The following is a 14,601-nucleotide window of genomic DNA, read 5'->3' on the forward strand; positions in this document are numbered from 1 at the left end:
ACACACACATGAATACACATAAACTCTAGTAGTAGCTGGGTCTGGTGGCACATTCCTATAATTCTAGCACTCTGGAGGCTGAGGCAGGAGGATGAAAAGCAAGCTTATCTTGGACAACTTACTGACTTAGCAAATGCTGTTTCAAAATTAAAAAACAAAACAAGGGCTGGAAGGTAGCCAGTACAAAGACCCTGTGTTCAATACCCAGCGTTAAACAAAAAAAGCTGGTGAAGCATCAATTCCATTTAGTTGGTGGCATTAGATCAATGATAGTTCCTTGATTTTGATCCTGTATTATAGTTACAGAAGATGCCAGTGAAAGAATCTGGATGATGATATACAGGACCCCTCTATTAGTTTTGCCACTTACTGGAGCTTTATCATCATTTTAAAATAAAGAGTATGTGCTGACACATGGATTGGGACCGACAAAATCGGTGGTTTAAGCTTTCATTACATGCAGTCACTTTGTACAGGCCCATTTCCCCAGAAATCATGGCCAGAGGTGACAAGGAGCTGATCTCCAGCGGCAGAGCATGGTGTGCATGTCACTGAATCCTGCTGAGTCCTGGGGAGGGGTCTGCTGCTCCACACCAGAGCCCAGCCACAGCCAGGACAGGATCCAGTCTACGCCACTGTGCCCCTGGGACAGGTGCTTGAGTGTCAGGTTTAAAATGCAGACTTCAGGGTCAGCCCTGGTCCCCAAATCCTAGGTAGATGAAGGCCTGGGAATTTGCACTCACAGCAGGAGCACTGAGTGTTTCTGCCACAGGTGCTCTGTTGCAGGTCCCTTTGGGAAATGACAGATGTGAGGGATGGGGACTCATCTGCCTTGAGACCCCAATAGAAAAGCAAAGTTGGCAGGAGCTCAGCATCCCCACAGCCAGGAGGTGCTCTTATTCACGGAACAACATCAGATCCCCTCTGAGCGCACCCTTCCGGGGACAGCGCCTGGTTCTTCAGGGAGGTTTGAGGGCCCCAGGAGCTTCTGGGAGGTCCCACAGACACTGTCACCTGGCACATGGAAGGAAGGTGTAGGTCTGGGCTCTAGCATCACTAGAGCTAAATTTTACTGAATGCTGATGATATGCTAAGCAATTCTGACTCATTCAACCCTCGACACTCTGCTCTGAGGGTACTACTTACTCCATTTCATAGATAAGAAACTGAGGCACAGAGAGTTTATGAATAACACAGACAGAAAGCAGCAGAGCAGGACTGAAGCCAGGCAACAGTTATCAGACCACCTTTCTGTCTAACACAAAAGTTCTTACAGGGGCTCATTCCCTTGAGGATAAAACATGCTGTTCAAAGCAACAGAAACTTCCAATTGGGTGTGGTGACACAGGCCTGCAATCCCAGCATTCTGGGAAGCTGAGGCAGGAGGAGCCCCAGTTCGAGCCCAGCCTTGGCAACTCAGTGAGAGCCCATCTCAAAATACAAAATTAAACAGAGACTAGGGTTATAGCTCAATGCAAAGGTCCTGGGTTCAATCCCTGGTACTGCAATAGTAACAAAAGAAACTGGGGGCGATGGGGGGAGCAGGAAGGTCTTTCTGGTCTTTAGGTCCATGGTGTTAATGCTCCCTCCAGCTGAAAGCAGAGCTGGACCTTTCAAAGGCTCCCGCCACGGCCCCTTTATCCCTTCCTCGCTTTCATCTTCCATTCACTCTTCGCCTGAAGCCTCTCTGCTCTGCTCTTTTTCTCCTTTTGTCCCCAAAGACCAAAATTACAGACTCGGGGTGCCCTGTGTGCTCCTTGTCCCCGCCACCCCCATGCCTACTGCTAATCCAAGCATCGTCTCCTGCCTCCCTGTGACGACGCCGGCTAGCTGAAGAAACACAGACACAGTTCCTACCACGGCTGACCACCTACCGTTCTCCAGCGGACACTGTGGGATCTTGTTTGCCCAAAGCTTCCAGATGTAGCCCATGTTCCAACCAAGGCACACCTGATGGTCTTTGAAAGGCCGCTCGAACGGCGGGACCGTCTGCAGCAGAGTGTAATTCTTTGCCACGGTGTGTGGCAAGTTCTCCTCCCATTTCACGTTCAAGTCTGTGCCACTGTATCTGTGAGTAATCCAGGCTCGGAGTATCACTGCAGACACCGAAATGGAGTGTCTGATGAAATAGTCATCTCTGTAAACCATAATGCTTGGAAATTTCACATGTACTATTTGGGTCCTGCTGGTGTGAAGATGCTTCTCATTTTTCCACCTTTTTTTGTACACGGGGATGCTACTTCTGAACTCGGATGAAACAACCGCTTCCACATTGACAACACAAGGCTGGGAGCATAAATACTCAACTGAGACTTCAGACACGTTGCGTACCCTTCCTTCAAAGACAGTAAAATAAATAAAGTCTTCATAAGTCATGCTTTGCTCCTCTCTGGGTATCACCGATGTTGTCAGGGAAGTCTGTCTACCCAAAGATGGTACAAAATTCTGAAGAGGAGAAAGAGTATATAAGAAATACAGAAAGTTAAAAAAATCATCATATTAATGCATGCATTTTCCTCAGTACTTTTCTGGGGGATAAAAACACCAATCTACATAATGGAACAAATGGGAAAGAGATGTCAAAAGCTTTACTGGAGCACTGGAGAAAAACCAACACACACACACACACACACACACACACACACACACAATGAAAATTAGGCCACACTAAACTCCCTCCCCAGGCTCAGTAGCATCTTTTGATAAGATGTGACTTTCAAAGTGACCACAACCAGGCAGTAATTTCAGAGCTGGCTTCCAAAGGGAGGAGCCAGTCCACAAGAAATCCAGTAATAACTAAGCCTGCCTTAGAAGGCAGCAACTCAGCTTTTCAAACTATCATCTTGACTTCAAATGGTGGGCAGACGCTATCAAATCAAAGGCAGAGAGAAAAGCTCAAAGAGCATCCAGGAGGGCAGTGTCCCCTCAGCCTGGGGACTCCAGCCTGGACCCTTTTTCTCCCCTAGGTGTGGAGCCTACATAAGCAGCAGCATGGATGGACCAGCAGGTGGTTCTCCTCGCTCCGAATCACACACAGGCAGCTTGGACCACGTCTGTGTTGTCTCTTTCACCACGAACGCTGCTACATGTGCCAAGAAGGATCTCAGCACTGTATTTGCTGAGCTAGTTCTTTCCATGGCCAAGCCCTCCAGGAAGCTTAGTTATGAAATCAAAGAAGGCCCTGGAATATGGGTGGTGAGAGCTCTTTTAAAAAGGACATTGTGATTCAAGTATCTAAAGCATAATAGCAGGAAGGTTACTTTGCATCACTTTACACCCTTTAGGACAACTACTATCTTAACAAAGAAACAAATTAAAAGTTACAAGGACATGGAGAAATTGGAAGCCTTGTACACTGCTGGTGGGAATGTCAAATGGTACAGCTGCTATGGAAAAGAGTTTCTTTATAAAATGCAAGGTAGAAACCACATGACCTGACCCAGCAATTGCGCTTCTAGATAAATACCCCAAAGTGTTGAAAGCAAAGACTTGAGGAGGTGTTTGTACACTCATGTTTATAGCAGCATTATTTACAGTAGCTAAAAGTAACTCAAGCATGGTGGGTCGATGGATAAAGAAAATCGCACACAATGACACAATGGAGTAAAAGCATGATATATGCTATAAAGTCAACGAATCTTGCAGGCACACTAAAGGAAATAAGGCAGACACAAAAGAAAAAGCATTGCATGGTACGCTTATACCAGGGTAGTGAAATTCAGACAGAAAATCGAACAAAGGTTGCCAGGGCCTGAGGGTAGGTGTGTGTAACAGGCTCAGAGTTCCAATGTGCCAGAGCGGGAAGTGACGATGGTAGTGCAACATGGTACTTTACATGAATGAGTTTTATGCTGTATTTCTACCAGGTGTTTAAAGAGAAAGGTCTCTGGTGTCCTCCAAAGAAAGACACGGGCCTCCTTTGTTCCATTTGCCTTGGCGCTGTGGAGGGACAAAGGCAGAGAAGACCTGAAGTCTGCTCTCAGAGAAGCATGTCTACAAATAGATACAAATAGTAGTATAGACACAATGTGGTCTAACAAGTGGTTGGGTCTAACAATAATCAAACTCAAAAGAGCACAACACCAGTAGAAAGTAATACTGACTGAGGGGAGGGGCAGGACAGGCTTCATGGGCGAAAGAACTTGTCAGGTGGGTTTTGAGGGATGAAGAGGAGATCTGCAATGGTAGATGCAAGGGGAAAGCAGGGCAAGCAGGCAGAGAAACACAGACACACAGGACAAGACAGCAGCTTGGTGTGAACGGAGGGAATGGGGTGGGGGTGGAGACACAGACAGGGCCACAGCCAGGCCACAGTCCTGGCTCCTGACAGCAACGACTCCCAGCTCAGAAACTGGGACTGGACCGGCAGCAAAGGCCCGTGAAGGTGTCCCTGAAGGGAGTGGCGTTTCCCTTGTAAAGTAACTGCTGTCCAGTGGAAACAAAACCAACAATCAGCAAAATGAACAAACAGCACGGGTACCGATGAGTAACTCGTCACTCATTTTAAGAGAAATGCAAAGCCATACTATGCCAATCTGGCGTTTAATCCAGAGAGCCACAGAGATCAAACAGGCAGCCACTGTAGGGACTGGAGCGCAGCTACTGCTGGGCAGCAGCCGCTATGTGGCCAGCCATGCTGCAGCCACTGCCAGCATAGACGCACCCGCCCTCTGGTCCGATAATCCCCCTTCTAGGCATTTATCCTGCGGATAGCCCTCAAATCTGTACAAAATGGGGCACGAACAGATTTCTTCCACGGTGGTGTTCTTTGTAAGAGCAGAGACTGGGAAGCTTCAATGTCCACCGAGCCAGGCCTGGCTAAATAAGACAGCATGCCCACCCCTGGAGGACTACATAGCTATTCACAGAATGACCTTGTGTGGTAACAGAATGATCTCTCAAGAGTTTTTGGGGAGTGAGGATGGGTGCTTTGTTGTTGCTTTTAAGCACATTCAAAAATGCCATATTTGGGTCTCACACACACACAGATGAAAATTATTCACTTTGAAACACAGTGTTGCTTACTCACATGATGCACAGGGGTAAGGATGTGGGGACCAGAAGCCAGAGCAAGAGGGAGCTACGCATTGTGCTACACCGCTTGTCTTTTGAATTTTGCAGCACATGAATATTCAAAAAGGGGCAGAACAACCCGCTAAAAAAGTGAAAATGGAACCGTAGTTTCCGCAAATGGCAGGAAGAGAAGGGAGGGCTGGTTATTCCCTTGGCTTAGTCATGGGAAACTGGTGGGAAGAAATATGTAAAGAGCAGTACAGTCTACACTGTCCGCCCCCGAGCGAGAGATTTAATTGTTTTGTGGTCTTATTTATGCTGCCAAATTACAGAGAGGAAACAAACACAAAAATAATTTCATAATTGGAAGAGGAGAACGGTAGAGGCGATGAGCCCTGGGTGTCACCTGGCCGCCTCTCTCACTGTCGGGATGAGGAAACAGCAATAGAGGGGTGTGAGTACACGTCGTCGCCAGCTGCAGGGGCTGCACAGTGAGCTCCGGGCTGCACCCACAGAAAGGCGCCCAGGGTGGGTGCCCAAGCTGGGTGCGCTCTTCCTCCCACTGGAGCCCGTATGCGCTCAGACCCGGTCACCAACGACACAAGGCCTTTAAACGCGAGACAGCTGCCCCCAAAGCCAGCGATGGCTGGGGACAGGGCACTTCCTCACCAAACCCTACCCAAGGAGACCACAGTGGGCACCGAGTCCAGAACGGGCCATGATGTACTAAGTACCACATTGCATCGATTTTCAAAGCGTTACTTCTCCACACCTCTGCCTCCTGTTCTCGGCTACCTTACAACTCACCAGGCTCAGTTCTCCCACTCTGATTTTGCTCTATCCCATCTGTAACTCCAGTGAAAACCTCTTTTCAATGAAACGCATCTGACTTCACCAGATTTCATGGCAGAGTGCAGATACTAATGACCCAGCTCATTCTGACACCTGATTGCTAAAGATACACAGTCGTACCTTCCCACGTTAATAAGCACAGCGCAGGGGCCTTGCCAGGCTCCCTCCAAATTCGGTTTCAAACAAAATCTCTGTATCCTCATATGAAGTTTATTTTATTTTCACCCAGCTCAAAGTCTCCACACCAATTCTAGACATGTGCTACCCGACACAGTGGTCACACGGCAGATTAGACACTTGCAATGTGGGTGGGCCTAACCAACATAGACTTGAACTGTAACCTACACAGCTGATATCAAAGCCTTGGTATGAAAGAAAAAAAAGTCTGTGAAATATCTCATTAATAATTTCGATCCTGATAGCATGTTAAAGAATAACATTTGGGTACATCAAATTAAATAAACATTCAAACTAGCTGCTTACTTTTTAATGTGGCAACTACTGAATACAAAATCATGTATGTGACTCAAACTGTCTACCTGATGACATTACTCTACATTTGAGATCGATAGACTTTTCCTGTGAAAAATGGCCAGGTGTATATACAGTCATATCTTGGTATGCAGGAGACATTGGTCCCCTAATCTCCAAGGATACCAAAACTCACAGACGCTCAAATCCCATCTATAAAACAACATCATATTTGTACAAAACCTACGCGCATCCACCCGCATATTTTAAATGAGTGGCTGACTTACAATTCCTAATACAACAGGAATGTTATGTACATAGCTGTTATACAGTGTTGTTTAGAGAATAAGAAAAAGTCTGTACAGGTTCAGTACAGATCCAATTTGTGGGTGTGTGTGCGTGTGGGAGAGGGATCCTAGACTGAATCTAGGGATGCAGAAGCTACCAGGATGGAAGGTCCACTTACGTTATAGGTGTTTCAGGCCACTAAGTACAGGTCTCAGTTAGGGAACTCTGCCGTGCCGAAGGATAGACACACAACTAGACAAGCACAGCTGTCTTCACAAAGCTCTGTCTACAAAAACAGGCAAGCCAGCTGGACTGACCCACAGGGCACAGTTTGCTGCATGGTCTGCTTATCGGACTTTGATTCTCAACAGTTTCGAGGCACACAAAGTGACAGGAGACAGGCTTCCAAGGGAGTTACTGGGCAGGAGAAGCGGGTGACCAGCTAGGTTTCAGACATGTTATCAGGCAGTGGGTGCTGACGTCTTGCTGTGGCTTGTTTCAGAAACAACCTAAGTTGAATGAGAATTTGAGGCTAGGTTGAGTGAAGGATATGACTGAGAGGTGGGGAAAGCGTGGGTGACATTTCCAGAACCAGACAAGAGTAGCTTAGGAGCAATCTCAGAGACTGGGTAAAGTTTCTGTCATACAGCAGGGATGACAAAGAAAGCCTCTTGAGTCACGCAGGCAGCTTATTCGAAGCACAGTCTGAATTCTGTGACAAGGGCTGCAGTCTTCAGCTCTGGGGCAGCTCTACAGCGGAAGGTGCTGGCTCCGCCTGGCTTGGAGCAAGCCCAGGGGCAGCTGCTCCCCCATGAGCTGTGGCTACCTCCACCATGTACAAAACCAACACCGATTAGCAACACATCACACTCTAAATATTGATTAAGCTGAAGCTGATTTCCTGGCTCAAGTCATGTGTACGGTTATAAGCTGTTTCCTGCCAGGAAAATAAGGCAATTAACTTGAAGAGTTCCAGCTACAGGCATGACACGTGTCCAACCTTCACAGGTATTTCCACATGCCAGGTTGCATTAATATGAGCTAAACAATTATCTGCCCATTCTTTTGTCTAGAAATTATGAAGTCAGAGTCCATGTCATCATCACATCTCCAGCTTCTAAGACGGAGCTTGGCACGCAGTACGAATTCAGTTAATATTTTTTGGTAAAGTAAAACCCCAGGCATGAGTATTCCCACCAGGTACCTCAGTGTTTGTCCCAGGTCACTGCCCCACAGCCCACGTGACTCAATCTTGAGATTTGTTCCCCGTCGTAGGATCCCAGGTTTCCAATGAGGAGCAGTTTCCACGCAGCCTCATTAACTTTCTCCCAAAAGCCCTTGTCATTTGGCCTCCAGACCCCTAGGGGTCACAGATGACCTGGGGCCTGAGATAAAGGGAGGTGGCACTCTGGGACCCACCTTACCACACTTCTCCCCAGTATTTGGTGTTTCCAGACCTTTTAGACAATGGCATCACGTTCTGGAACTTTTCCATTTTCACACACTGAAAGTACAAATTAAAAATTTTTAAATTTCCAATCCTGCTTCTTCTTGCTGGACTCCTGTGCATCCGTCAGGTTCATCCACGTTAATGTGATAATGAGAAAACACAGAGGCAGTGTCACACAGCTGCATTTCTACGCCAGCTTTGGAGATAAGCCTTAAAAGTGCAGCTTGCGTGCTCTGCCGCTCTAAGCACACTCTTCTGAGTGAAGGGGCACTTCTGTGTCCCTCAAATTATTCGTTAAGCAGCCCCATACATGCTCACCTCAAAAGTTGCCCATCTGCTCTGCACATGCAGAGCTGGAACTGAAAGATGCCTTCAAATACCCGTTGCTAGCGAAATGAGCCTTAATCAACTCAACTCTGGCAACATCACATGATCACAAGGCATGGACACTTTTGCCTTTGTGTATTTGTATGTGTGTTGTCGTCTTTTTAAAAAACAAAAGCAATGGACCAGTTCGTGTGTGTTTGGGACAGGAAACCTAAATGCATTCACTCGTCTTGGGAATCAAGAAACATGAATTCATGTATCGTTGGAATAGGAAAGTACGAATTATCAATAGGCCTAAACTTCTTTTAGTATGACTGCATTTGGCTCCTTTAAACAAAATCAATAAGTAGAGCCTCGATTCAAACATCCCTGTGCCAAAGTGCTGGGAAACTTGGCTCTTTTCTCTACATGGCCCACTTGGAATTTAAGGAAGGGCAGAGATTACAAAACCTTAAATCCTTCACATCTCACTATGGGAAGTTCATTTGCACTTACACATGTACCTGGGCAGGCTTGAGCCATGAGCAGTAACTGAATATCTGCTACCCTCACTCTTATCTATTACCACCCCCCACCGCATCAGTCACCTAAGACCTTAGCTCAGGAGCGCCTTCTCTCCAAACTGGCCAGATCAAACTTTCCATAGGTCAAAAAGGTAATTGTATTGGCTTAAAAGGCCCATTTTCTTCCAATTTCTGCTGACTAGATATAAGCAAAAAGTCTGTTAATGTCAATAGAGCATGCAGTTAAGCAGCATGGATGATGATGTCAATATGGACTTTAAAAATCAAACTGTGCCTTGGGAAACATTTTCCAGTCAGGCACTGCTCCTTCCTAAACCTGTGTCGAGCTGGCCAGAGAAACCATCAGCAATGATCAATACCCCTCCCTGGCTGCTTGCAACCCACACCCAACACTATTCAGTGTGCTGCTTCCTTCTAATTCAAATTGGACAAAGGTAAATAAGGAAGATTTGGTTTTATTTTCTTGAGGACTTACTGTGTGCTGCCACTAAGACAGGTGCATTGAATCTTTTTCTTCACTCTCTCAACCTCATCCTCTCGCATACAACTTTAGAGAAATTCTCACTTCAAGCTCTACACAGGAGTCCCAGGAGAGTGACAGCATTCCTGTGACAGCTGAGGGCATGGAGCGGATTCAGAGTGGGTAAGTAGTTTGCTCAGGGTGAACCAGCCACTGAACAGCAGACCCAAAATTCAAATGCTTACTAGCTGATTTTCAACTCAGAGATGGTAGGCTTTTCACCTTCCAGAAACATCCAAAATGATGTTCTCGGCTCATCCACTCTCCTTTACCACTTTCTGACCACAGGTGAGAGAATGTTGAGACTTAAGTATTCCCATCTTGGAGGAAGGGGACCTAAAATTCCATCTTGTCCATGTGCCTCAGGCCCAGGGGAAGCAGATGTCACTCTATGCAGAGACACACGGAAATGAGCCAAATGGCCAGCCTGAGTGACCACTTCCCAGGTGGCTGGGAGGCCGGCTCTGCCCCACAGAACCTCATCAGCAATTCCTCGCATGCTCCAGAGCCCTCCTGTCCTCGGTCCTCTTGGAGGGATGGAACGAGCCAATAAACGGGGGATTGGAATTCACTTTAGGCTATTTATGGACTCCTCAAGTCAATCCATCTTCTCAGCAAACTGCCTGGGTTCTTTATTTTTTTCCTTCTACCTTTGCTCTGTTTCCTGTGCTTTTGCTAACAGGATACCAGAAGAAATAGGCAAATACCATAAATAGCATGGGAGATTTTATGATTAGGATGCACAGAACAGTATGGGCTGCTATGAAGTTTCCAGACGAACTTTGTATTTCAAACAGCCATAATCACGCTCCCTCCAGCTGAATGACTGAGGGTCTCTTAGCTTGTTTTGATCTCCCTACATCCTGTGCAGCACACAGTGAGGAGCTAATGAGTATTCCTGGATAGATAATGGATAACATGTAGCCACTCAGAGACTCCACACAACCACAGTCTGCCAAGCATCCATACACATATCCGTGCTGCTAATATCTTATTTCTTTGTCCCTTGGTTGTCTAAAAAGTGCAAATGTCCACTTTAGAGTAGGTCAGCACTATAGCTGATACCAATATTGGCCACTTTGAGATTTTCTCACTTAAGGAAAAAAATTATACATTTGAGATTAGAGTTCCAAGTAGCCTGGATTCCCCTGTAGAAGTCCCGTGTCACAGATGGACTGGGGCAGCTACAGCTGGTTCTGGCCTAGCATAGGTCAAGGTAAGGGTTAAAGGTGCAGGGAAACAGTAAGGAGTTTTGGGGCAGGGTAGCCCTGAGTAGAGCGTACTCCTGAGCTCCAGTGACCTCGTGGAAGCCATTTCATTATCCTTTTCTTTCGAGGCCCACATCCTCACCTGCATCTTGACCTCTGCTGCCCTCTGAATTTTCTGGCAGTCACTGGAACCTGGGATCATGTTTGCAGAAATCTGCTTGGCATCGTTCCGTGACTTATCTTTCAGGCCTCATCACAATTATTCATGCTTTGGCAGTATCCTAGCTACAGTCACAGTCCTCTTTGTGGGTGATACTGAAGGTTACTTTGTCCCAGCCAGTAGAGAAGGAAGGGGCTCCTCTCCTCAGCATTGTGACTCCTGGGGGGGGGGGGGTTGTGCTTCTGCTAAGGGCAGGGACCAAAACCACTTTCAACCTCCAGCTTTCTAGGCAGGCCAACACAGAACAGGAAGCAGTCCCCAAATCAGAGACAATCTAGCTTCTGAATGCATTCCAATGCACACTCTCTAATCACCTGGTACATGTTACATGCACTCAAATGCTAAACTCACAGATTGCCTCTAGACTCTATAAAGACACAATCGTTTACCTTTCCGTTACCCATGGCTAATATTTTCTGCTTTTGCCTTTTCTTCTCTTTTTAACATCCTGCTTCTATTCTGTGGCCCGTGCTTCCTGCTTTGTACATTTTGGGTTACTTTAGACATGACCTCACATCCCCGCCAATTGCACAGTAGCTTCTAATTGCTAGAGCTCTGCTAATGGACTGCGCATTTATGCATGGGGGTAATAGGTTACAAGAAGCAGAATCCAGAAGGCAATAAACTAGCATAGGTTCAAGCTGGGGCCCTGAGGTTAGGCATACGTGGTTTAACCTCAGGCTGTCTGTGTGGCCTAGGGCAACTTCTTTAACCTCTCTGAGCCTCTGTGTTAGCCCATCCCAATGGTGATCATAATAACTTGTACCTCACAAGGTTGTTTCTAAGATTAATAGTGTATAATGCTTATAAATGACTTAGCACAATCAAGCTATTATTATAATTACTCTTTAGGCTTCCAAATTCTGGCAGGGCCATCTCCTGTAGCATCTATGGTAGCTGAGATCCTTCCAGCCCAGCTCCCCTGCTCGGCCTCTATACCGGCCCCACCTCTATGCCCCGCCCCTCACTTCCTCCAGGAAGCATCCTTGGCTGAGCAGCACACAGTGTTTCACACAGAGGCTGACATTTTTCCCCATTCACACTCCTAACTTCTAAAATCAAAAAGCCTCTCTTTTTCAAAACCCTTAGCAGATCTCCAGGTAAAACATACCTGGAGAGCACAATTCCCAGCACCCGGCCAGACACTCAGATCAAAACACAGAGACCACCTCCAAAGTCAGGTTGTCGATTTCCCCTTGTGTACAACTTTCTGATGCAGATGCGAAATGGCTTCCTTGCTTGTCATAGTATTTCCTCCCCAGCATGGCATCGGCACCCATCAGAGAAGGTGTATAGCACTTGGGGCCAGGAAGCACTGACAGGTCCCCTAAAGGACGTCAAAGATCAAGATCCATCCCTTCCCAAGTTGCCCGGACGCACACTCATGCTCCACTTATCTTCCACTTATCTTCCACATTACTGGTTCTCTACAACGTCTTTCCAGAGCTTTGCTGGGTCCGTCCCTTCTCCAAGCCAGTCCACCATTGTGTCATCTCCTGCTCTGATTTGCCTTTGCAAAAATCCCCCTTGGCCAACACAGAACCCGTGTGGGAGCTCTGTTCTCTGTTGCCCCAGAGCACCTAGGTCTTTCTTCAGGTTTCAGGCTTGTTAGTCTGATTTCCTGGCCCATCCAAAAGTGGTCTCCTTGCCAGGCCACGAGATGCCCATATGAAACTCCCTAGCCCACCTGCAGGGCAACCTGGCACATTCTGCTCAACCACAAGGTGTCCGCTGCTGTGGGTAACCAGCATCGCCTCTCGTGCAACAATCATCTGTTTAAACTGACGTGCTGTCATTTGTTATGGCAGTTTTATTTATGAGCCTGTGTGCTGTAACCCTGTGGCATAAATATTAAATAATAATATCCCTTGGGTGAAAAAAAAATCACTCATGTTATCTGACAACTTATGAAAATATGAAGTAAACCCAACCACAAAATTTGGTATTGCCTGATTTCTGAAATACGAGTGAAGAAATGGATTGCTCAACAGGTAGAGGCAAAGGCAGAATTTCCATTTTTACACTCTTTTGCTTTAAGAAACGCAACATCCAAAAAGTAAAGAGTGTTTTAAAAAATACACGGGCAGGGTGTCAATTTTTGGTGGAATCAAAATCTAATTTCTGCCAGGATCCCCTAGGCAGTTTTTAGCTTTTAAGCAAAAAAGACTCTAAATAATGACAAAGTCACACAATTGAGAATTCTGGACAATGACACTGCTCAATTTTTTTTTTTTTTTTTTTTTTAGTATTCTGTGAATTTCCTATTACATCAGTTTCATGATTCAGCATTTTCCATTTCATTTATTTACAGTAATATATGGTAAGATAACCCTAGGTTTCTGCAGGATCCTGGAACATAAGGTAGGTTGGGCCATTAGGGTGCCGCCTTCTGTAAATTGACTATTGTTTAAGAGAACTTGAAAACAGGAAAAAGCCATTAAAGGAGCTGAAAAATTTACCCCCACGGGGTTCTGATGGTCCTACTGACTCCAGTATTTAAAATGAGTCGGTTCTGAAAAAAATAAGGTACTGCCATTTGGGTGATGAGTACAACAGAAGCTGGAAAGTGTGCCAATTGCAAACTGACACGCGTAAGCCTAACAAAGTCTCTGAAATGACACTGTTCAAGACGCAGCTAAAGTCACCACTCGGGCAGTAAGCATGTTACAAAGAACTAGATTTCTTCCTGGCATCCACAACTTGGCTGGAGTGACCAAAGAGGAGTTCAGGAGCGCTGGAAATGCGAGGTGCGCTGGTGTAAAACCGTCCCGGGCCACGAGGACCCCGGCAGAAACTAAAGGGAGGGTCGAGGATGCCAAGTGTGGAGAGAAAGGGGTGAAGCTGGACAAGGGAAGAAAGGGGATTTGGAGCAGACCAGAGCGAAGCCCGGGTCGGGTCCGGAGAGCCGCGCACGGCGCGGAGGGGAGCAAACGCGGGGCGGCCGGCGAGGCCCGCAGGTGGAGTGGAGGGCAACAGGGGTCTCCGGGGGACCCGGCCGGGCTCCGCAGCGAGAATGGGAGGCACACGACGGACTCGAGCGTGCGTCGCCCCGCAAGTCCGCTGCACGCGCCACTCTGGGCGCCCGGGGTACCATTCAGGTGCCCGAGAGCCCGCCGTTCCGCGGCGGGGAACAGCGAAAACTAGCAGCGCCGTCCCCGCCCCGCGTGGCGGGGGTCCCCGGCCACCCCCACCCGCGTCCCCGGGGCCCCGCGCAGGGAGGACCCCAGCAGGGTCCGGCGCTCACCAGGTAGCAGAGCAGGAGCAGCGCGCCGGCTGGGCGGCCGCTGAGGCCCGGGGGGACCGCGCCGCTCGGGGGGCCCATGGCTGCGGCTCGGACGCCGAGCGCGGAAGGCGGCGGGGCTGGCTGCTGCCGCCGCGGCCACCAGAGCCCCGCGCCGCGCCGCTGCATGGCGAGGCCGCCCGGCTCCCGGCCGGAACAGGTCACCTGGTGCAGGGACCGGCCCCCGCCCGAGGCGCCACCTTCCCGCCCGCCCGCCCGCCCGCCCCCGGCCGGCCCGGCCGCCGCGCGCGGGGCCACCTGCCGCCACCGCCGGACCCGCCGGCGTCGCCACGGCCGCTCCCGCCGTCGCCGCCCCCGCAGCCCCAGCCGCGCGCGGCTCCTCCCCGCTCCCCGTGCCGTCCCCTCCTCCCCGTCTCCCTGCCCAGCTCGCGTCCCGGCCGCTCCCCCGCTCCCTCGGGCGGGGGCGCCCAGCAGGTGGAGCCCGCAG

At 48.4% G+C, this 14,601-nt stretch overlaps 1 protein-coding gene across 1 annotated transcript in view; it reads right to left on the bottom strand.

Moving 5' to 3' along the window:
• Sel1l3 (SEL1L family member 3) overlaps positions 1 to 14,336 on the bottom strand; it is a 99,892-nt gene extending 85,556 nt beyond the window's left edge. The window contains exons 1-2 of the mRNA XM_063240637.1: positions 14,118 to 14,336; positions 1,875 to 2,445 (exon numbers count right to left, since the gene is read on the bottom strand). Coding sequence (XP_063096707.1) covers positions 1,875 to 2,445; positions 14,118 to 14,282 — 736 coding nt within the window. The 5' untranslated portion in view covers positions 14,283 to 14,336. The remainder of the gene's footprint in view (positions 1 to 1,874; positions 2,446 to 14,117) is intronic.
• Between the last annotated feature and the right edge of the window lie 265 nt (positions 14,337 to 14,601).

The sequence above is a fragment of the Cavia porcellus genome, unplaced genomic scaffold, assembly GCF_034190915.1.
Source record: "Cavia porcellus strain 051 isolate PalLab524CR breed Dunkin Hartley unplaced genomic scaffold, mCavPor4.1 scaffold_30, whole genome shotgun sequence".
NCBI lineage: Eukaryota > Metazoa > Chordata > Mammalia > Rodentia > Caviidae > Cavia > Cavia porcellus.